At 42.4% G+C, this 24,418-nt stretch overlaps 1 protein-coding gene across 1 annotated transcript; it reads left to right on the top strand.

Annotated features, from left to right (window-relative positions):
- Nucleotides 1-10,024: 10,024 nt before the first annotated feature.
- On the top strand, nucleotides 10,025-13,578 carry NPS (neuropeptide S). Its single transcript, XM_057298793.2, has 3 exons — nucleotides 10,025-10,092; nucleotides 10,205-10,286; nucleotides 13,181-13,578. The coding sequence occupies exons 1-3, from the start codon at nucleotides 10,085-10,087 to the stop codon at nucleotides 13,358-13,360; spliced, it is 270 nt and encodes an 89-aa protein (XP_057154776.1). The 5' UTR covers nucleotides 10,025-10,084; the 3' UTR covers nucleotides 13,361-13,578.
- Nucleotides 13,579-24,418: the final 10,840 nt, after the last annotated feature.

A 24,418-nucleotide genomic window follows, 5' to 3' on the forward strand; every position in this document is an offset into this window, starting at 1 on the left:
AGAGCGAGAGATGATGACAGAGGTGGAAAACAGAACATAGCCAGCAGGTTTGTCCTGAGAGATGGGATTCACTGGCAACACTGAGGCCTGGAGCACTGCCTCCAGGGAAGGGGCTTTGAAGCTAGCAGCCCCTGAGGGGCCTGAAGATTGTTGTTATGTTGTTTCTGAGCCTTTTGGCTCTGGAGGCCAGACAAAATTCTGTCTGGGATGCGAGAAGGTGAGGGCTGATGGGGGCTGGCTGGGCCTCCCTGTCCAGGCCAGCGTTGCTCCCTGCCCCGTCACCTGCTATCTGCATTGCCATGCTTAGGGAGATCATTCTGGAAGCTGTCTCTGGAGCAGGAAGGAGGGAAGCAGGAAGGGGAGGCAGCGCTGGGCCCCTGGAGCTGGTGGCTCCGCAGGCTCCCGTTCTTCCTCTGGCACAGCTGTGTGGGGTCACGCTCTGGCTGGGGCATCGTGAGAGTGACCTGGATGTCTAAGCTGGACTCCAGATGATGCCTGGGTGTCCACATCTGTGAGCAGGGATGAGAACAGCCCCTGCTTCCCATCACCATGGGGAGGATGCAGTACAGACGTGAGTGTGAAGCAACCACACGGCGCCCGGCACACACGGCTGTCTTCCCCAGTCATCTTAGTCTAATCTCTGAGAGTCACAGAAGGAAGAGGAAGGTTCTGTACCTTCCAGCGGGACGCCGCACCTGGCTCAGTTCTGCCCCTCTGCCTGGCCCACAGATGTCTTGAGAGGCCATTCATTATCCTGGCTTCCCCTTCTCCGCGGTGGGACCATTACATCCCCTTGGCTTCTCCAGCGTTGTGATGCCCACCAGGCGAGGGGCTGCAGTTTCCTCCTGTGGCCATGTCTCCCATTCTTCCTCCTCATTTCTGCCCCTTACGTCTGTGGCACCCTTTTCTCCCTCAACCCCATTGCCACCCTTAATCAATCTACCTTGTCCCCTAACTCCGGCTCTACTCAGCCATGACACTCACCTGAACATCTGGTCAAGCATCCTGGGCATGTCCTCATGGCTACCCTAGGTTACCTCTGAAGACTTTTGGACACCCATTGCAAACTCCCAGGGGCTGTTTCCAGTGCTGCTGTCTTTGCTGGAGAAAATGTGTAACACACTTATGGGATGTATCCCACAAAGGTGACTCTGGTCTCCCCAGACTTTCACGGCAGTTTGGCCTCCTCACCCATGTCGAGCCTGGCCCCCACCACGGCTGGAAGAGAGTGGGGGTGGGTGATGGGTGGCGCATCAGGCAGGGAAGGGAAGGGAGGAAGAAGAAGACAATCCCTGTTGCTCTCATCGTTTAGGCTTCCTCTTCGTCCACCCTGTGGCTGGTGAGAACAGGGCACGGCCCCGAGAGAAGCTCTAAAAGTACTTGTTGCATAAATAAACACACACTTTCTCTAGAGTAAAACTGAACATATGATCTCCCTTGTGAAACAAAACTTTGCCATAATCCTTTTGCTGTTTACGATGCACTCATTCTCGTCTCTTTATTTCATTAATGAATTCATTTGACAAATGACTATTGAGATATTTCTGTTCTGGTCTGCAGAATAAAGCAGTGAACAAGATGGTAAACTACCTGTTTCTGGTTGGAATAGGGCAGGATACCAAAAATAAACAAACAGAAGAAATGAAGACATCAATGATGAGGGTGAAGTGTTGTGGGGCAGGAGAGCATGAGGGGTGGGTGACTGGGAGCACTTCAGGTGGAAAGGGACTGAGTTGACATTTGGAGGGGGCACGTTTTTGAGTGGCTGCAGTGAGCTGGTGATAAAGATCTCCTCATCACACCCACACATCCAATTAGTAACAGTGTCAGTTTGCTCCTGTGCCCATCTCATTGCCACCGCCCTAGTCCACGGCCCCATATTCTCACCTGGGTTCCTACCACAGCCTGCAGGGTGGGCCCTCTGCCTCAGTCACTGACCCTCCCATCCCACTTGCTTCTGGCAGAGCACGCTTCCAAAACACAGATCTGTTCAGCCCCCCGCCCTTGCTTACAGCCCTTTTTTGGCCTCTGTGGCCCTCAGAATCAAGTCCAGATGCTCTGCCCTGGCGCATATGCAAGATGGGGACCTGCTGGGGCCACCCAAATGGGCCCTTGCAGCAGTGAGACTGAGCCACATGCAGGTCCTCAGATCACTGTGGGCTCCGTCTCTGCCCTGGCTGTAGCACATGCTGCTCCTGCCCCCTCCTGTGTTCTGCTCCACCCCAGTCTCACCCTGACATTCCCATATCTCCTGCTTTGACCCCTCTTTGGTGTTTGCTTATCACTGTACCCCAGAGCCTCATCCAGTCCCTGGCATGTAGAGGACCCTCACTGGTTCTTTGAGAAATGCATAAATTCAGTGCTGGTTCCTGCAAAGAGTCTTCCTTGAAAATGCTTTCAGGAGGCTGTGCTGTCCCCGGCAGGGCAAGGTGCTTTGTAGCAGGATTTTCCCCTCTTATGGTGGTTCTTTAGAAAGGCCATTACATGGCTATGCCTGTAATCTCAGCGCTTTGGGAGGCTGAGGCCGGTGAATCACGAGGTCAGGAGATAGATACCATCCTGGCTAACATGGTGAAACCCCATCTCTACTAAAAATACAAAAAAAAAAAAAAAGAAAAAAAAAAGCCAGGCATGGTGGCATGGGCCTGTAGTCCCAGCTACTCGGGAGGCTGAGGCAGAAGAATCGCTGGAACCAGGGAGGCAGAGGTTGCAATGAGCCAAGATCATGCCACTGCCTTCAGCCTGGGCGACAGAGCAAGACTTGGTCAAAAAAAAAAAAAAAAAAAAAAAAAAAAAAGGCTATTGCAAGATCCAGGCATATACATAGTAAACCATAGATACCACATCAATGATTGATGGGAATTTACTAAACAGAATGCCATTTAGGATACGATGAAATCATGCCTAGTGTAACATCTGCCTTCTTAAAAACAAATTCAGAGTATCATTTAAAAAAAAAAGTACAAGAAAAATAAGACCATATGTAGAAGTTTGTAACTAAGAACATATGTCAGTGAAAAGAAAACCTAATAGCATATTTTATTACTAATTGTTTAAATCAATATGTAATACATAAGCCTTTTGTCCCAAATGCTGTTGCCTTCCATAGTATCTAAAAATAAGTGCCATCTTTCATTGAATCTAAGACTCCATCAATCATAAGATGAGCTGTTATTTTATGTACAGCACTACCCCGCTCATTCACCCTCCTATTCTTTTCTGCCTGCTTCCGGCAGCCAGATCATTCTTCCAAAACACAGATCTGATTAGGCCCAATCCCTGCTTGTGGCCCTTTGGTGGCCTCTGGGGTCCTCAGAATTAAGTCCAGATGCTGTGGCCTGGCACCCATGCCCTGCACTGTGGGAATCCTCTGTGTCCTCCCACTCGGCCCTTGTGGCAGTGAGACCGAGCCATCTGCAGGTCCTCAGATCGCCATGCGCCCCTTTCCTTATTTTATGCACTATCAATAAAGAAAAATATGCTGCCAATTAACTGTGACCCCTGATTGGAAAGCGTTATGACTGCCCTGCCTGTTCACCTCCACCAGGAGAGTCTGAACATAGAGTTTATCTCTAGAATAGTGGTTCTCAACTGGGGGTGCTTTTGCTTCCCCCTTGCCCGAGGGGATGTGGGCAACGTCTAGAGACATTTTCACTTGTCACAAGTGGGGTGCTGGTGGTACTGGTGTCTAGTGGGTAGAGCTCAGGGTTGCTGCTAACTCTCCTCCAATGCACAGGGCAACTTTCAACAACCGAGAATCATCAGCCCAAAATGTCAGTAGCACCAGTGTTGAGAAACGGTGCTCTAGAACAAACAAGAATTGCTTGCACTTTTTGTATTCTGCCACCATGAGTACTATCATCTTCTGGATTTTCTTTGCTTTTTTTTCTGTAGAGCATTGATCTTAAGCACTGGGCCCATTCAGAATGCATATATGAAAACTCTAACAAAGCATTTTAGGAGCCTCCGTGAGTTGGAGCCATGATTTATTTCAATAAATTAAACTAAGCTCTGCACAAGCCTTTATTTCTCCCACTCTAGTATAAAACCAGAAAATGCACTTAGACACATTCTGCATTTTAATTCTACTTTCAGAGGATATAACAGTTGTATGAATTAAGAAGCAGTAAAATTAAATCGATTTTTCCATACATGCAGAAAGATGCAGGACTTAATGTGCATTATAATTAGGGACAATGAAATCAATTGTAGAATTTGTTTCAAAGTCACTAAAACCCTAAATTATATTGAACTGCCAACCTCTTCCAGCTTGTCACCTGTTTCCTTAAAATCAGTCTAACACCTGTTTAAGTCCTGCTTTTGGCAAGCTGCTAAACCCAGTAGCAATAAAGCTGGCCCTTGTAAGAAGTTTTTTGGTATGACAACAGGAAATTCTGGGAATAAGAAAAGGCCTCCTTTGATATTTTCAGTCCAAAATATGTCTGATTTGACGTACTGAACTTCTGAGGGGTGATTCAGAAAGTGTCTCAAACACTTTAGCATTGACAAATGAGAAGCAAAGGTCAAAAGAAAAGAAAGAAAGAAAGAAAGAAAGAAAGAAATTGCTCACTCTTGCTCTCACACTGATGTTAGGAGGAAACGTGTGAAGAGGGCTTGGGTGACTCTAAGACAGTTACCTCATGACAAAGAAGAGGGTCAACGTTCCATGAGAATTCTGGCAAATTCCAGGATGGAGCTGGGTGCTGACCTTCGCTTTTGGTGTGGACAGTTGGTCTTTGCACATTCTAATTGCACCCTAAATACTCATTGTAGACATCACACATCAGAAGCAGCACCAAGAGATGGTCCAGTGCCAGGCAAACCCTCATGATCTTGTACCAGACAGAATCCTTTTGAGGTTCCTGACACTCCGTTCCCATTTCCGCCCTCCATCATGTGTGACAGGTAGTCACCTATGATTTTAAACATCCAGAGCACAGTTTTCTTTCTCTCCTCCCCACAATTAAAACCTGGTTGAATGAAATATCTTGCATTAGTCATTTGCAGCGGAGGGTGACGCTGCTGCTGGTTAGGACGTTCTGATCCTAGACACTAATTAGAGTGGTGAAAGTCTCTGCTTCTCATTGAGGAAGTCAAGCCTCTATTAATGATTTGGGAAGGAAGCTGAGATGCTGAGGTCTTGGCCCTGCCTCAGAAGTCAGGGCCATTTACGTAACCTGAGCCCCATCCCTGCTCTCTCCCAAAGGTATGCACAGCTGCTTCCTGGCTGCTGCTTTTAATAAGCTCAGAATTAAAAAGCAAATCCTGCTATTTGAGCCTTCACTGAGTGCTCCAGGAAGACAAGAGATAGGGGTCGAGGGCATCTTGTTCACTCCAAGTCCCCTGCATCTGGCACAGGTCCTAGTATGTGGGTGATGACCAAACAATATGGATCCAATGAGTAAATGGTAGACTGAACGCCTCTTGAGCTAAACATTGTGATTGATTCACAGGGCAGAGGTTACTTTCAAAGGCAGGAGGTGTTCCTGTGGGCAGGCCCAGGCCTTGAAAACTTAATTTTATTATTTATTTATTTATTTATTTATTTATTTATTTGTATTTTGGTAGGTCTTTGGGGAACAGGTGGTGTTTGGTTACATGAATAAGTTCTTCAGTGGTGATTTCTGAGATTTTGGTGCACCCATCACTTAAGCAGTGTACAGCTGCTTCCTGTGCACTCAGTGTGTAGTCTTGTACCCCTCACTTTGTCCCAAACTTTCCCTCAAGTCCTCAAAGTCCATTGTATCATTCTTATGCCTTTGCGTCCTCATAGCTTAGCTCCCATTTATAAGTGAGAAAATACGATGTTTGGTTTTCCATTCCTGAGTTACTTCACTTAGAATAATGGTCTCCAATTCCATCCAGGTGGCTGCAAATGCCATTATTTCTTTCCTTTTTATGGTTGGGATATATATATATATATCTCACATTTTCTTTATCCATGTGTTTATTGATGGGCTTTTGGGCTGGTTTCATATTCTTGCAATTACAAATTGTGCTGCTATAAGTATACGTGTGTAAATATCTTTTTCATATATTGACTTCCTTTCCTCTGGGTAGATACCCAGGAGTGGGATTGCTGGATCAAACGGTAGTTCTACTTTTAGTTCTTTAAGGAATCTCCACAGTGTTTTCACTGTGGTTGTACTAGTTTACATTCCCACCAACAATGTAAAAGTGTTCCCTTTTCACCACACCCATGCCAACATCTATTATGTTTTGATTTTGGCCATTCTTGCAGGAGTACAGTGGAATCGCATTGTAGTTTTGATTTGCATTTCCCTGATTATTAGTGATGTTGAGTATTTTTTCACATGCTTCTTGGCCATTTGTGTGTCTTCTTTTGAGAATTGTCTATTCATGCCCTTAGCCCACTTTTTGATGGGATTGTTTGTTTTTTTTTTTTCTTGCTTATTTGTTTGAGTTTCTTGTAGATTTTGGATATTATTCCTTTGTCAGAAATACAGATTGCAAAGATTTTCTCCCATGCTGTGGGTTGTCTGTTTACTCTACTGATAATTTCTTTTGCTGTGCAGAAGCGTTTTAGTTTAATTAAGTCCAATCTATTTATCTTTGTTTTTGTGGCATTTGCTTTTGGGTTCTTGGTCATGAAGTCTTTGCTTAAGCTAATGTCTAGAAGGGTTTTTCTAATGTTATCTTCTAGAATTTTTATGGTTTCAGGTCTTAGATTTACGTCTTTGATCCATCTTGAGTTGATTTTTGTGTATGGTGAGAGATAAGAATCTAGTTTCCTTTCTCTACGTGTGCGTTGCCAATTACACCAGTGAAAACTTAATTTTAAGTCATTTCTACTCCGTAATCTTTATTACTATGTATGAGGGGTGATCATTCTTTGGTCAGTGGTCAGTGTTAGGAGAGAGGTTCCTAACCCTACTCATGATGCCAGGAGGTGTTTGTATTTGGGGAAGGAAGGCCAGTGGGATTACATTTGAGAAGGAGCTGCATTCAAGACTTTCAGTGATTGTTTACTGAACACCTACTGTACCAGTCTTCTGCTACCAATAGTCCCCAAAACTCAGTGACTTAACAACAGCCATTTATCATGGCTCCTGAATCTGCAGGCTGGGGTGGCTGATCTAGGTTGGCCTGTCTGGGCAGCTCTTCTCCACGAGTTTCTTGTCTTCCTGGGATCAGCAGCCTGACATGGGCATGTTCTTCTCAGGGCAGTAACAGGCATGCAAGAGAGCAAGTGCCTTTCATACCTTTTGTAGCATTATGTCTGGCTGAGATCTATACACCAAAACAAGTTACATGGCCATCCTCAAAGTGGAAGGGTGGGAAAGTACACTCTGCATGGAGAGGGGAGACAGGAAGGAGTGAATATGTCTGAACAAGGATCTCATCTATCAGTCCAAATACATGCCAGAAATATCCCATTAGCCTCATTCACGATAAGACTTTGTACTCTTTGCTCCCTTTATGAACCTTGTCCTATGAATGAGTGAATGTGTGGATGCTGTGAGGACGATGGCGGAGGTGAGAAGAGCTGTCATCTGTCCAGCTTCCATCTGCCTGGGGGTGAGATGATTTGGATTGGTTATAGGTGTATGTCTAAACCAGAAGTTGTTATCTTGGAGGGAGGCCCATTATTATTATTTTGTATTCAGCCTGGGGTATGTTAGTCAAACTTTTTCAGTTACAATCACTAGTTTGTATAAAGGGAGTGTGGGAGCTGGTGTATTTAAATGGGGAATCGAAGGAGAGAAATCAGTTTCAAGCATGGTTGGAGCCAAGAGTTTAAACAATATCATCACCTCTCAATTTCTGTCTCTATCTCTGTTTCTCTCTCTCTGTGTCTCTCTTTCTCTCTCCTTCTCTGTCTCTCTCTCTCTCTAAGTCTTCATCTTTCCCTTTCCTCCTCCATCTTTCCAACTCTCTCTACTTCTCTCTCTACCTCTTTCTCTCCACCTCTCCATTTCCTTCTCTCTCCCCACCTCTCCATTTGTCTCTCTCCCCCTCCATATCTCTCTTGCCTCCTCTCCCTCTCTCTCTTTCTCTTCCTCTCCATCTCTCCCTCTCTCTCTCCCCCTCTTCATCTATCTCTCTCTCTCTCCCTCTTGCTCCCCTCCCTCCTTTTCCCTCTCCTCTCCATCTCTCAGTTCTGGCTTCTGGTGTGTGCTTCCTTATCAGGCAGGCTTTCTCAGTGCAGTTGTACAGGTGCTTTCTGGCATCTCCAGGCATACCTAGTCCATAATGATGTAATTTTTTAAAGCTTTAGTTTCATTGAAATTAATGGTGCACCATATTTAAGGAATCAAATCTTTCTAAGGGGCATTTTTACAAAAACAGCAGTCTCTGCTTCTTGTTCAATTTCCTCCCCCGGAGTCATCACTTTCAAACTTTTAAGCTGATTATCTTACTATTCTTTCTAAATTGTATAGTACATTTTGATTTTTAATTTTTCATCATGTCTTGAATTCCTTCTATAGAAGTTAGGCAATTCACCTCACCACAGAAATATACCCTTCCCTAAACCCAGCTCCCACTATAGTTAAATTATTCTATTGTTAGATTATTATTTGGTAATGACATTATTATAACCATGTAAATACTACTACAAGCTGAGTCAAGTGGTTAACTGTGAAATACATACTTCTTTTTTGTATACAATACTGTTTCATTGGAGTGAATATATGTTCCTCTTTTTTCTTTTCTTTTGCTTAGTTTTCTATAGATTTATCACTAATTCAATCCCATGATTGATAGCTACATAAAAATCATGCAAATGGCAGTTCCCCAAAGAAAGAAATGCAGTGCCAACAAATTGGCAGCAACTGTCCCAGACACAGGGCAGCTTTGTCCTCCAAAAGGTGCTGATCTCGAGGAGGCACGGATTATCCTTGGTTGCTTTGTATTCAAAAACTGTTGGCATCATCTCAGAAACACTAGTTATCCAAGCAGAAAGCACCTCCCTTGGTGTTTTTCTCCATTGTAAGCCTTAGCAACATCTGTTCATACTTAGAGCTCATGAATCCATTTATTAATGCAGATGCCCATTGAAGTGCAAGGACAGCAAAGGCTTCCTGGAGAAATTCCATACCCTGGGGAGAAAAAGGAAGCCATGAAAAGCAGGATCTCCCAGAACTGTAGGCCTGGGACTTTGGGAGCCCGTGGGACTTTTGGGAGCACATGGCATGGACAGGGGATACACAGTGTCCTTCCTTTATTTGGATGACTAGCAGAAAAGGTGTGACATTTATTTTCCTGCTTTAACTGCTGAAGTCCTAAAGGAAAGGAATCTAAGGTAGAAAATGTAAAGAATCTGCATGAGTTGTTTGGGTAAATGTGTTTTTTTGTTTGTTTTTGTTTGTTTTGTTTTGTTTTGAGTCAGAGTCTGGCTCTGTCACCCAGGCTGGAGTGCAGTGGCGCAATCTCGGCTCATTGCCACCTCTGCCTCCCGGGTTCAAGCAATTCTCCTGCCTCCTGCCTCAGCCTCCCAAGTAGCTGGGATTACAGGTGTGCACTACCATGCCTGGCTAATTTTTGTATGTTGAGTGGAGATAGGGTTTCACCATGTTGGCCAGGCTGGTCTCAAACTCCTGACCTCAGGTGATCCACCCGCCTCGGCCTCCCAAAGTGCTAGGATTACAGGTGTGAGCCACCGCGCCCAGCTGGGTAGATGTTCTTTATTCCTGTAAGTATTTCTTTTGTGTTAGTTTCTGAAACATAATGTCTGGGACATTCAAGGAAAGAATGTCATCCTTCTTAAAGGTTTAAATTCTAAGCTAAAAAAACCTTTTGTTTCCTTTTGAGACCTCTGGCCACCCATGCCACAATGATGCAGTCTTGAAGACAGTGGTTTTGAAGGACATTCTTAATGGCAAACTTTAAATGAAGTCGATCATTGGCAGCTCAATGACAATGCCCATATGTTATGTCCTTTTCTTACTTAACAAGAACAAAAGGCCACAGCCAGAACAATTAGTCATATAGGAGGGATGAGATGACATTTTTACTCCTGAACTTTTCTGGTATAAAAGGGCCACCCAATGAGGGTCTGACAGTAACTGTGAGAAATTTGGCAATAAAACCACCTATCTTTACAGATTTTGGGAAGTCCAAAATGATTAGGTAAAAGGCTACGTTTTTCTGCAAAGAAAAATGTTGCATTTTCATATGCTGTTTTACTTATTCTTGCCTACTTGAGACTAAATCTTGATTGTGCTTTTTTTCTACTTTGCAGCTCATTAAAACTCAATCTCATCCTAGTTCTGTCGCTGTCCACAATGCATGTGTTTTGGTGTTTTCCAGTTCCGTCTTCTAAGGTAAGGATTTGCCTCCATTGTAGATACTTAAATAGATGACTAGAATGGTAAATTATGTAAATTCCAAATACTTTCAAGGAATATGTGACAGAAAAGTAATTTCCTTTATTTTAGAGTTCTCAATGGGAAAAAGTCAGCAGATTGATGACATTAGTAAAAGAAAATATTTGTGTGACAAGTAACACTGGACTATATTCAAATTTGTTTTGAATTATTTAGGGTTGGCTCCTGCAAAGGGAAATATTCATCTCAATCTGAAGTAATTTTTTTGCCAATGGCAATTTATTTATTCCACATGCATTCATTCATAATCAAAGTGAACACTTAACCATGGAAATTATATTAAAAATAAAGTGGTCATTTTTCAAAAACAGTTTAATTTTTTCAGATGCAGAATATAGATAAAACGTTAGATCTAAATAAAATATCACATAAAATATTAATTCATATATTTATTAGAGAATATTGATTGAACTCCTATGTTCATTGAACTGCTCAAGACATTCAGAAAATAAATAACTTTCTTTGGAATATTTAATACTATTTCTACATAATATTTCAGTTGTCTTTATGTCAATATTTTGTTTATAATTTTAAAATATCTTTTGTCATTGACGGCATTTTGAACTTGAACTTTTTTCACTAAAACGTAACCTGTCTCATTATAATTACTGAAATCAATGTGATTTATGAAACTACTTTTAGGATAAACGGATGTCGCATAAATCCTAAATGATAAATATATGTCTGAACATAATGATCTAGTTATTTATATTATTGGCCTTTTCACTAATCTTTGCATCTGTCATTTTTCTATTTCTTGTTTATTTAATATAGCTTCTTTTTTTTGGTTTCCTCCTGTGAGCATTCAACACTAATTTAGTCATCAATTCTATAAGACACCACATTGATCAAGCTGATGAGTCACAATCCATATACTGGTATATTTTCTCAAGTGCCTTCCTAATTACTTTCTGTTCTTTCCCCAAAGGTTTACTCATGACATTTCTGTTGAATAACAGGCTCTTCTCTGTAGCTTTTTTAAAAGAAATTAAGAATGTACTTTGTTCTAAAATACTTATGAGACTTCCTTGTCCATAAATGAAATGTTTCTCCTTTCACTGCGTTTTCCTTATTTCTATTTTTGCACGTGACAGTTTTGTTCTTGTTATTACCTAGTTCCGTAGTAAGAGCGTGGATGCTATTCATGCCAATTTGATTGCTGAGGGTGAATGATTATGCAGGCAGACGACACATAGGCTTTTATAATATTTGTTGCGAACATCACTGAGTCCATTAACCAGGCAAATATACAATCTTATTATGTTAATGAGTCTGCCCTGGCAAGGGCTGCCTCCGACGATCAGCAAAGTGCATCAGTATCTTTTTAGGGATGTTTCAGGAATCTCATAACTAGAACTGATACATTCCTTTTGCAGTAGAAAGGTGGCATCATGAGTATTTCTGGAAAGAACTGGCTTGCTTCCCTTCCTGCAATGACTCAGAGGCCCTTCCCTGCTGGGGATTTTAAATAGAAGGCATTCTCTCTATCATGTTTAGATTTCCTCTGTTAGCACACGGAAAAACACATAGTGGATGTCCGACTAAGAGTGTTTGATTGGTTTTCTCATGACCAATATTTCTGAAATTCTCTGACCAAACTCTCTGAGATGAAAAAGGGAGGGGGGGGAAGCCCATTTTTTTTCCCCAGAGGCCAGTGGGAATGATTTGTCTGGGATGCACTGAATCTTCAGTAAACCACCCACACGTGGGTGAAGAAATACAGGGAACGCTTTATGCACTCTGGCCCCGTTTCAACTTTCAAACAGTAACCTGAGACCACACTTGTTTTCCGGCACCAAGATAGAAAAAAAAGTATGAGTTTTACCTTGTAGTATGTCTCTTTATTGATAATAAAAGCACTCAGTTTCCTTTTCCTCTTGTAGTTCTAGTATAGTTGAGAAACCTAAACTTAGAGTCAGATGCCTTGAAAATAATAGTATCTACTTCACAGAGCTTTGTTCAGGAGTAGGACAAGATGATGCCCATAATGCAAGCAGCACACAGATCATGGATAAATCTGTGCTTTGCATTATTGGTGAAATTTGTATTAGCATCTTATCAGTGTGTTATAATTCCTCTGAAACCATGCAAGAGGGAAAACACGACAAGTGTTGATGATTTGTACCCAAGCCCTGGGTCAGAGCTGCCTCTTGGAATCTCCAGCCCTGTCACACGGGGCATGCACCTTTGGTCTTGTACTTAGTTTTTTATCTGCAAAATATGGGGTTGAACTTCAGGTTCCTGAAGGCCAGTTTGAACTCTAAGATTGCAGATCTATTTCTTCCACCACTAAGTGCCCTACACTCTCCTACACTATCCAGGCCTCGAGCCAGTGATGAGGACCTGAACTAAAGTCAGAAGTTGAAGATGCTATTGTTCAAGTATCAAGACATCCTTATGGGGAAACTTGGCAAATGGCCCAGGACAGGCCCCAGGAGAAAAGTGGTTCTGATTGACACCTAGACTCTGATCCTCATGGGTTGTTTTTCTAAGTGAATTTCAAAAACAATTCCCAGGGCTAATTAGTGCTGCTTGAAATATTAATTCTTTTTAAAATAACAGCAACAAGATAACTTATGTGTAGTGCATGATGTAAATATGGAATAGCAGCAAGTATATAAGTAGTGTAAAAATTAGACAAGTGGGTAGATCACCCCAAATAATATTTTGTATCTAGATAAAGTAGATATTGTGTTTTAGCAAAACTTCTGCCTTTAAGATGATTGATATATTGGATTTATCGCCATAAGATTCTGAAAATTGTTACGGTTGAAATACACTTTTAACCCTAAGGCTGTATTCTCTTTCTCCTCACCCATCTGAATTGCCAGGTGTCTGGAAAATCTGATTACTTTCTCATTCTGCTGAACAGCTGCCCAACCAGATTGGACAGGAGCAAAGAACTAGCTTTTCTAAAGCCAATTTTGGAGAAGATGTTTGTGAAAAGGTCCTTTCGCAATGGAGTTGGCACAGGGATGAAAAAAACTTCCTTTCGAAGAGCAAAATCATGACTAAGTGTGCAAAGGACTCGGGGAATTAATCTAACTGTACAGTGTGACTGACGTACTCAAAGTCCATCGTCTCTTTATCATTGAGTGTTGGCATGCTCTCTATTCTCAAATATCTTTCCTCTCCTGACTGGTACAGAGTAAATTGAGTAAAAAAAGAAAAAAATATATAAACCTGTCTCAAACCTGTCTCAAACTTCCACTTGTGAGAGAAAAAACAATTTATGTGGCCCATTAGTAACTTTTTCCTGAATGGGATGGACACTTTTGCTTTGGTTTTAACTTGGCCGGAAAGCATGAGCATGTTGACAGTCATCACGATAGTATGATTTTTTTTTCCTGCCTATAATATCATAACACGAATACTGTGATATTTGTTTTTCTTTTTAATACCGTTTTCTCAAATGACTTAACAGGCCCAATTCTTGGGGTGGGGGGATGTGCTATTTCTGTTTCTAAGGGGCTTGTGAAGTTAACCAAAATTAAGGTGAATGGTACAGCTGTATCAATTGATTAATTAATTGATACCAACAACAAACATCCCTGGAGCACTCTAGATGTAATTCTTGTCTCCCTTTTCCTATTCCAAATATATTAGCTATAGGGTGTTGTTTTGTTGTCTTGTCTTGGAAATTTGTTGCCTTTTAAAATCTTTAAGCACAGAAATGCTGCCAGTAAAAACAACAACAGAGAGACTGAGAGTGCCCTGTGTTGTCAGGGCAGCCATTTGGAAACCTGTTCCCCAAACTATGCTGATTAATGCCCTCTCCTTTCCCCCGTCCTTCCAGGAAAGACTGCCCACTCTTTGCATTGAAACTCCTGACACTGCTTTTTTAAAAGGATAATGCGACATTGGTTGATGTGTTATTTCAAATGCATAATGTTAATAAATCTGTTCACACATATTGGATTCTGCAGCACACTAAGGGTGTTCGCTGTAAGCCACACACAGCTCCTAGACTGGGGGCAGTGGAAGCCTTAGGATGACCTGTCCTTAATCATCAGCTTCAGATAGAAACACAGTCTTCAGAAAACAGTACTCATGGTGAGCTGGTCTCATCTCACAGTAATCAGCTAGGTTCACACAAACAAATCGGTTTCTACACAAAGCAGTCTTTACACATGCCATATTGTTGGTGATGTGCCAAGTGCCCACCAAAAGAAACAGAGGCCCCTAAAGGTCTTCTGTGATTTGTTGCTGACTTCTACGAAAACAAGTGGTTTCATGGTTGTGGTGTATGCTTATTTTGCTCTTGTTACACAGATTCATCCTAAGTATTGGGGGATGAAGTAACATAGATCATGCAAATACAAGTTATGGGAAGCAGCATTTATTTTAAGGACCAGGGAACTTCAGGGAAACACATTTTGGGAAGCACAGAGGAGTTGGTAGAAGTAGAAGCCATCAGGCAGCATCCCTGCCCTCCAGGGTCCTTTGCGCCCTTCTAGCTACGTTTTCTTCCCTGCAAACCGGATAGTCTGCAAGACCTTTGTTTCTGCTCTCCAATAACTTCCATCCACCTGGGGCTTTTTGTTGCTCTGTAGGGCCTCACAACATCAGGCCCAGCACCTCCCCTGGGCCAGCATCTTTGATTTCCCTTTGGGGTCAGGAATCCACTCCTGGTTCTCTCTGCAGAAGCCAGAGATGCAGACAGGGTCATGTGTGTGTGACTCCAGCATGAGCTGTGGCAGGGCAGACCCCTAAGAAGGGGTATGAGAGAGCAAGAAGAGGAGGACATTGCTCATTCTGCTGCATCACCCACTGCACCCTCACTGTTCCCTGGATCCAAAAGGACACATGTGGCCTTCCGGTCTGGTCCTTCTTTCAGCAGATATTCCATGTATAGGAAAGCCAGATATACCCTTCCATACTTTTTAGAAAGTCTGCTTAAACAAATTCATATTTTCTTTCTCAGATCACCTCCTTCACATCAGTGTTCCCCTAAAGACACACACACTCACAGGAACACACACCAGAAGGGGCAGCTATGGGCTGATTTTCTAGATTCAAAGTCATGGGCTTGAGTCTTGATGCAAACATGGCCTTTGGGCATCTGCGAGGGCAAGCAGGTGGGGATGCAGGGCGCGGGCATCACTGGGAGAGGAAGAGGTAGCTCAGGATGGGTGTCCTCCACCTGCTCCTTTGCTGCTCCCTCATCTGCTCATGGGCCTGGTCCTTTCTCGGTCATGGTCACATTAGCAGTGGCCCTGGCATCTTCCCCCACCAGCGGCCGCATAACAGGTCATACCAGGCCACTGCCATCCCTTCAGCAGCACCGTGGCCCCTGTCTCTGTTCCCAGGGTGTGTGGAGTGGGGCAGGTGGGAGACTTCTGTGCAGGTGTTGAAATGAGAGATCAGCCCAGCAGTGCTCCAGGTGTTGGAGTAGGATCTGAAGACATTTCCCTTATCCATTAATGATATCCAGTTACTTCCTGCTTGGTGGCCACACAAGTGGCTGAAGTCATTGAGATTTTAAAGAAATATTTGAAATCAGAAACAAGCAAAACCCTTTGAAGTGGATGTACCTTTAATTCTTTTTTAACCCCAAACAATCATTCCGTTTCCCACTTCTCTATATGTATGTGGACAGAGATGCAGTGAAGTACTCAGGCAATCCTGTGTCTCTCGGTTTTCTGCCGCTATGGCCTCTGCCTTTGTTCCTATGAGGTGACTTTAAGAATCTAAGCCATCAGCCAGTGGCAGCACCACTCTCCTTACCCTTGGCCCTGAAACTGGAGTTCTCTTGGAGCATCTGCAAATGCGGCAAAGGGCTCTGCAGCACCGTGAGGTTTCAAGGGTAACATGCAAAGTACTTCCAATAAAATGTGCAAAATCTGACAGAAGCTTGTCAGGGAAATTGGCATTTCTTATCTGCCTAACGTTATTGGCAGGGAAGCTAATTAGATAGGCTGATAGGCGTTATTTACTCCTGCGGAGTAGAAAACAAGTTACTTCATTAATAAGCTCATGGTAAGTGTGGTGTAAATGGGGCATCTTGTGTACAGAAAAGATTGCTATTTCAGGAGAATCTTCCTAATTTTCTATTATTTGCATTTATATGGATTGGCTGGAACAATAAAACACCAAAAACATAATTGGAAAAATTCACTTCCCTCTTCTAGAGCTAAAATATCATTTTAACGTCAGGGGGAAAAAGGCCTATGAAAAACTATTTGCACTCCAAAAATCATAGCAGATGAAAAGCTGGTAGGAAGGAGTATTTTCTTTCCGAAGAAAAATTGCGCCTCTTGCTAAAGTTTTAGGAATAAAGCGTTTAAAAGCAAGGCCTGCTCTCAAGGCTGCATTGGCAAGGAGGAAAGTGGCTTGGGGTGACGGGGGCAGTGATGAGAGAGGGCCCTGGTGACCCTCTACCATCCAACTCCAGGGGTGCTGCTGGGGGCCTGAATTTCACCTTGAGATTTGGATGCATCGGGCAAAGCTTTGGAAGCCCTTGGACTGCAAGCATCCCAAGGGATGAATAATCTTTTAGTCAATTTTGGCCAACTCTATCTGAATGTGATTGATCTTCATGTTCTGTCTGGAGAGATTTTATTGGAAAGGAAAGAAAAGAACTCATGAGGGCCATGGATACCTGGAGAGAGAGAATGCTGGTGTGGAGGAGAGGAGTGCAAAGGGAAGCTTAGGAGGCCAGATACCAAAGGCACTGGGCCACATGAACTGTACTTGAATCCTGGGGTCCTTGTTCACTCAGTGGTGCCACCTTGCTCTAGCTTCTAGAATCCTTTTGAGCCCCAAGCTTAATCACCCTTAAAATGGGGCCTGTATTACTTACATCTGAAGATTGTTCATTTACTAATTAATTTATTTGTTTGACAAATATTGAGCACCTTCTGTGTTCTCGGTACTGGGAATACAGCAGTGAAGAAAATAGAGCCCAATTATTGGGGTGGGATGGCATGATGGAGTTAGAGAAAATAAGAATATATATTTAATATATAATCCTATATCTGTGTGTATATATATGTGTGGGTGTACATAGTATTTCAGATGGTGATAAGGAGAAACAGCAAGGAAGGGGGAGCTGCAGTATTGTGAGGTGGAGATGGGGATGCGATTTCTCATTCAGCGCTCAGGTAAGGGATCGCTGAGAACTGCGAGAATCCCAGTTTCCTGGCTTGGAGTGAGCAGGGTGAGGGTGGAGAGAGATGGCACCTTACAGGTAGGAGGGCTTCTGTGTGGCCTTGCAGGACTTTTGTTTTTCCTCTGAGTGAAAGAGGAAACCACTGGAGGGTTTTTAAGCAAAGAAATGACATCATCAAATGTATTTTTGGTTTTCATAAATTCCTAAGAGTGAAAACGAAAACACACACCTAGCAGGTTTCAATAAAAGTAGGAGTGATTCGTGGTGTGAATGACATCCAGCAACACGAATTCTCTCCTTGCTTGCCTGCTTTGCGATTCTGCCCTGAGAAGTAATTAAGCGGCGATGTGAAGTGAAGCCCTGGATTGGATCAGGACCCTGGGACAGGAACGCGGCTGCTCTCCAAGGTGCTGAGGGGATTTGAGACAGTAGAGCAGATTCCTGGCCCATCGTCTGAAAATGGTTTTGAGGCTAGAATGTCATGCCCCTGGATTATTTTTCATGTGCGAATGAGGAACGTTTTGTTCTCACAAATATCTACTGAGATTATCATAGAAATATCCCCCATTATTTTTTGGAGGGATGCATGTTGTGATGGTTAATACTGAGTGTCAACTTGATTGGATTGAAGGATACAAAGTATTGACCCTGGGTGTGTCTGTGAGGGTGCTGCCAAAGGAGATTAACATTTTAGTCGGTGGGCTGGGAAAGGCAGACCCACCCTTAACCTGGGTGGGCACCATCTAGTCAGATGCCAGCGTGACTAGAATATAAAACAGGAAGAAAAATGTGAAGGACAGAGTGGCCTGGCCTCCCAGCCTGCATCTTTCCCCTGTGCTGGATGCTTCCTGCCCTTGAACATCAGACTTTTCAGTTTTGGGACTTGGACTGGCTCTGTTTGCTCCTTAGCTTGCAGACAGCCTGTTGTGGGACCTTGTTATCCTGTGAGTTAATACTTAATAAATTCATGTGTGTATATATATATATATGTATATATATACGTGTATATATATGTATATATATACGTATATATATGTATATATATACGTATATATATGTATATATATACGTGTATATATACGTATATATACACGTATATATGTATATATACGTGTATATATACGTATATATACGTATATATATATACGTATATATATACACGTATATATATATATATATATATTAGTTCTGTTCCTCTAGAGAACTCTGACTAATACACATGAGTATGGATGGAAAGTCTGTGGGTTAAAGCTCAAGCAAAAAAATAAAATAATTAAGATTTCTACTCTTGTACCTGACTTTTTAGGGTGCTCCTCTCATTTTTTTCTGTTGGCTATTTATTTCTAATGCTAAATCCTTAAAAAACAAACAAAGAGGTCTACTATAAAATTTCTACCCCAAACATTCATTCCCATTCATCTTTGAGTACTTGCAGTAAAAGATCAACATTTTAGGGAAGGAAAATCTGAAAACAATTAGATTTCATCTACCACATGCAGTAAGGCTGAGAATATGGCAATTTGATATTAAAGGCCTGTTCCTACACTCAATATTCTCATCTCTCCTTTTGTCCCATCTGAAAATAACAGTGAGCATCCAGGAGCCTCCTCTCCACTCTTTCCCTCCTGAACTCCTCGTTGTTAATATTCAGACACACTCACATGGTGAGGAAATAGGCAGGCTTCTCTGTTGGTGGAAGATTTTGTCTTGACTTCTCCTTTATGGGGTAAAGATGGTCTTTTGGTTGACCGTGATGGCTCTCTCGGGGCTGTCTGGGATGGACTCTCACCTGTGCTTCTCCTCTTCATGTGGGCTGTGCACACTGTCAGCTTCCCCCAGTGCCACCTTCCCCCAAGCCAAGTGTGCAACTTTTCTGAGCAGTTGACTCCACCAGCTCAGTGTTTGTCCCCAGCTTGCAAGGTCATTCTCATGCTTGCCTTACACAAAGGGAGATGAAAGGCAAGATGCCTCTCCTGGAGCGCAAACCATGATGGAGCCACAGATGCAGCCCATGCAGCATAAATATCTCTCTCCAGAATAACAAAGACCAAGACCAAGTCCTGCAGGATCGTTCCACCTGCTGGGCCTTGCGCCTGTGAGTTCCGTCTTGCACTGTGCATTGTTTAGAGTGTGTCTGAGCCTCTGGTTGGCACCTACCTGGCTGACATCTGCCTATCAAGTTTTAAATCCAGCTAATGCCCTCTATGGAGAAACTTTGCCAAGGAATCTAACCCAAGGAGATAAGTGAGACTCAACATGTGGGTACAAACAGGCTGCTATTCAATGTTCACCTAGCTTCTACTTGACAGGTCTGAAGTTTCTACCAAGTGCTTTCCACATAGTGTCTCATTTGCCCCTCCACAGCCATGTGAGGGGCACTAGCATGTTTTTAGTCCTGTGTGCAGACAAGGAAACCAAAGCTTACAGAGATGCAGTGATTTTCTCGTGGTCACATATCTGGTAAGTGGCAGGTCTGCCTGGCTTCAAAGCTGGTGCCCTGTGATCTGTGATGTCCAACTACCCACAGTATAATCTCAAGGCTCAGTTGGGGGGAAATTTTGCTTCCAAACTCATGTGATCGTTGGCAGCACTCATTTCTCTGTGGCTTAAAGCCTGAGTGCCTCAGTTTTTTTGCTGGCTGTTGGCAGAAGGTCACCTTGGTTCCTAGAGGCTGCCATCAGTTCTTTGCCACATAGGTACCCACCGTGGCTGCCAGCTCCATCAATACCACCATGGGGGAGAATCTTCTAGCAAAAGGGGTGCTGCAATCTTAGGTAACATCATCATGAATGTGACGTCTCATCACCTTTGCTGTATTCTAATGGCTAAAATCAAGTCACTAGTCCTGCCCACACTCAAGAGGAGGGGCTTATACAAGAGAATGAACGCAAGGACATAGGGACCATGGAGGGGGCACTGTGGAGTCTGTCCAGCACTGACATTATGAGTGGCCACCTCAGCTATGGGAGAGGACCATCCCATGCTGGAACAGAGCCCTAAGAAGTGAGATCCATACCAAATTTGAGTAGTATGTGAGCAACATCTGCAAAAAAGAACCTGTGAAGTGTTAAACCACAAGTATATGCATTATATTAGCCTGTTATTACACTGCTAATAAAGACATACCAGAGTTTGAGTAATTCATAAAGGTAAGAGTGTTAATTGACTCACAGTTCAGCATGGCTGGGGGGGCCTTAGGAAACTTACAATTATGGCAGAAGGGGAAGCAAACATGTCCTTCTTCACAGGGCAGCAGGAAGGAGAATGAATGCACAGTGAAGGGGGAAGACCCTTATAAAACCGTCAGATCTCGTGAGAACTAACTCACTATCGTGAGAACAGGATGGGAAAAACCGTCCCCATGATTCAATTTTCTCCACCAGGTCCCTCCCACAACACATGGGGATTATGGGAACTACAATTCAAGATGAGATTTGGGTGGGGACACGGCCAAGCCATATCACACATGAAAGCAAGCTTCTCCTTCATAGGGTTTGTCTGTGTCTCTGTGTGCTGTAGAACAACCTTGAGGCTCAGACTTAGATTCTTTTAGGGCCTAAACACATATAAATAATTCAGTTATTGGAGTCCTACTATGTGCCAGTCACTGGCTGAAGAGTTTACATAAGGTTTCATTCAATTTCCATAACAACTCTAAAAATACAACAAAATACCTGTTAGGTAGATACTCTTGTTAGCCCCATTTCACAGATAAGCCATTAGGTGCAAAGAGATTAAGTTCTCTGCCCAGGGTCATGTAGCTTGTGAGCAGTAAAGCCAAGTTGGGAACCCAGGCAGTCTGACTCCAGTATATGAACATGTCCCCAGCCCAGTGTCTGAAGCCTTTATCTTACTTGAGTGTCCCAACATTTTTGAATGGCACAGGCTGGTGAAGAAAAGTTGGCTGCATTTGATTGTAGGAGAGACAGGGTGGAGAGTAAGTAAATAGAAATGGCAAAAAGGACACAGTGAGGGGAAACGAAGATGTCTTAGAAATTTTCAAGATATATTTCACATGGTGAAATGTATTCCCATGGGAAAGAACAAAGGAGCAATTAGAAAATGACTGGATCCAGTTCAAATAGAAAATTATGAAATTATAAAGAAGCTGCCCACGCACTTGGTAAACACTGATATAAAGTGGTAAGGTAACTCTTCTGTAAAGAATGGATCTGTGGTGTCTTGCCATCTACAACAGTAAATGCACTAAAAGTTTTACTGAAGAAGACAGCCTGCGGGGGGTTTGTAACTCTTGTTCCCCTGTCCACGATGGGACTCCGTGCATCCTTGGGCAAGCAGGTTAGTAATTATCAAAATGAATTACGGTCACTGCCAAAGGATGACACTAGCTAGAATCCTGCTTCCTGCAACCATGATGGAAACTCTCCAGGTATATAAAAGAATTATGGGTTAAGACTCCTTTACAGTCTTTAAGAAGAAAGATCTGCAGCTCAGAGCTGGTGCATTGCATTCTCTCCCAGGCTTCTCTGGGATTTGGTAACCCAGGCCGGATGTCGGATGTGTGGTCAAATCATTTTACGCGGTCTCACATTTCCTGGGATTTATAAGCTCCGGCTTTACAGTCAGACATAGCCGAGCTAAAATGGCATTCCACTTAACAAGGTCCATGACTGTGGCCATGTTCCTGGACCTCTCCAAGCCTCAGTTTCCTCATCTGTAAAATGGAACTCAGTGACATCCCAGTGGGGCTGTAGTGAGAGATAAGATAAATAGTACACGCTATGCACTCAACCCAGTGCTTGATCCCACGTGAGTGCTCCACAAATGGCAGCCAGCCACAGCAGGGGTGTTATGAACATTCCAGTTTAATGCTGAATCGAAAGTTGGCTATATAACTCATATTTATAAACTAAATCAGTAAAGAATAGAGGTAGATAATACTTGCCGATAATGGAAATATAGATTAGATATTATTCTGAGTATATTGCTAAGCTAATATAGATGCTGGTGTGGCTGAGTCCCAAGGGAAGAATTCTATATTTTTTAGAAATGATGTGGCCAATAATGTAAATTAATTGCAGTGCATTGAGAGATGAATATACAAACGGGCAATGGTCAGACCATGTACAACGATGCACACCCACAAGGCTGCAGCAGCCAGTTCAGGGAGCCAATCGCTGCAGTAATGGGCTCAGAACAGCCAGGACATGGTCAATGACTGCCAGCATTCCTAATTCCCACCCCCAGCCCCCAACTTCCAACTCAGAACCAGCATAAAAAGCCAAATATGTTCTCCAACGAATCACATACGACGTCTTACTTTACATGACTCCACCTCCAGTTTCCCCACACCAACACCCTGCCAGCATATCATACTGGAAGCCATTCCTTTTTTCACTATGAAACTTTCCAGCTCCTCGCTTGCCTTCAGGCCTCTGCCAAATGCAAGTGATGATGCCCGACCCTTGCCATGGAAGTTCTAAATGTATAGCCTCTGTTTGTCCTAATTTGGGTGCTCTTTATTTCTGGAACACTAATATGGTAAAAGTGGCACACAGCGAGACCAACGTCACAGGAACTCCCCAGTGAAAGTCACAATCTTTTCTCATAAAAAGATTACGTAGTTTTTTTCTTAAATAAAGGCAGTTGTATTAATGACTCTTACTGTAAATTTAAAAGTTGTACAGTTAGAAAATTTACACTAAGAAAGGACAAAGAAGTAAAAATGTAACCCCTATCTCTCTTCCCATAGAGAACGATCCTCATGCGTTCAGATACCTGTGTGATATGGGTGGGACTATGCTTGTGTGCACACACACATACTTTTTTTTATATATAAAAGTGATTATAAAATTCTCATTCTGAAATCCAAAATATTGATGGATATCTTTCCAGGTCGAAGAATGCTGAAATACAGCATTGTGCTGAACATCTGTATGATATTCAGTTGAATGGATATATCATACTTAATTAAGCTATCATCTATTAATGGACATTTAGATCATTCACAGCACTATGCTAATGGGAAGATTGCTACAATGTATACTACTACACATCTATCTTCTTCTTTTATAATGATAGAATGCTAGAAGTGGGAAAGCCGGTCAACAAATATACACATTTACAATCTCAACACTTACTATAACTTACCCCCAGAACAGTCATATCACTATAGGAACACTGAACATTGTCTATCCTTTTCAATTTTGCCAATATGTTAAGTAAAAAGCAATATCACATTCTTGTTTGAATATGTACTTTTTCATTATGAGTAAGAACAAATATTTGTACACACACACACGCACACTTGGAATTATTTTATAAATTGCTTTTTCATGTATTTGGTCCATTTTTCAGTCGGGCTTCTTTTCTTACTGATGTTAAAACTTCCTTATGTAATTGGATATTAGCATTTTTGTCACATTTGTAATTATATTTTGCATTGTTTGTGTTTGCCTTGCAAATATCTTTCTTTTTTCTCCTTTACAGTTTCTGGCTATTGGGTCATGGGAAAGAAAATATGTTCCTATTTCAAGATAATAAAAGGTTTTAAGGTTTTATTTAAATCTCTGTTCCAGGACAGTATCACTTATTGGGTGAGATTATATCAAGTGCATTTCAAATATTAATCCCTTTTGCATATTTTGAGTGTCCTTCTGCAGACTTCTCATGTAAATAAGTTTCTTGAGTATACAATCTTCAGACTTGCATTTTTTCTGTCAAAATATTATAGACATTTTATTGCTCCATTTTATCCTGCAATCCTATGTTGTTGAGAAGACATTCTACCCAATCTTTTTTTTTATTTTTGCTTATGAGCCACCTGTTTCTTCTTATTGAATATTTATATGTTTCTTTTAGTTGTTTTGAAGTTTAGTAATCTTACCAGGATTAATCCCAGTATTTATTGTTCCCTAATACTATTCTAGGCCATGGTACATTTCTTGAAAGTCCTTTTCTCTTGCATTTTTATTATTAGTTCCATTGGCCCATTCTC

This window comes from Pan paniscus, chromosome 8, assembly GCF_029289425.2.
Source record: "Pan paniscus chromosome 8, NHGRI_mPanPan1-v2.0_pri, whole genome shotgun sequence".
In the NCBI taxonomy this organism is placed as follows: domain Eukaryota; kingdom Metazoa; phylum Chordata; class Mammalia; order Primates; family Hominidae; genus Pan; species Pan paniscus.

Bases quoted from the DNA above. Each gene is read 5' to 3' on its own strand.
- NPS (XM_057298793.2), top strand. The intron at 10,287-13,180 runs GTAAGGATTTGC...CTGAATTGCCAG, and splicing joins TTCCAGTTCCGTCTTCTAAG to GTGTCTGGAAAATCTGATTA.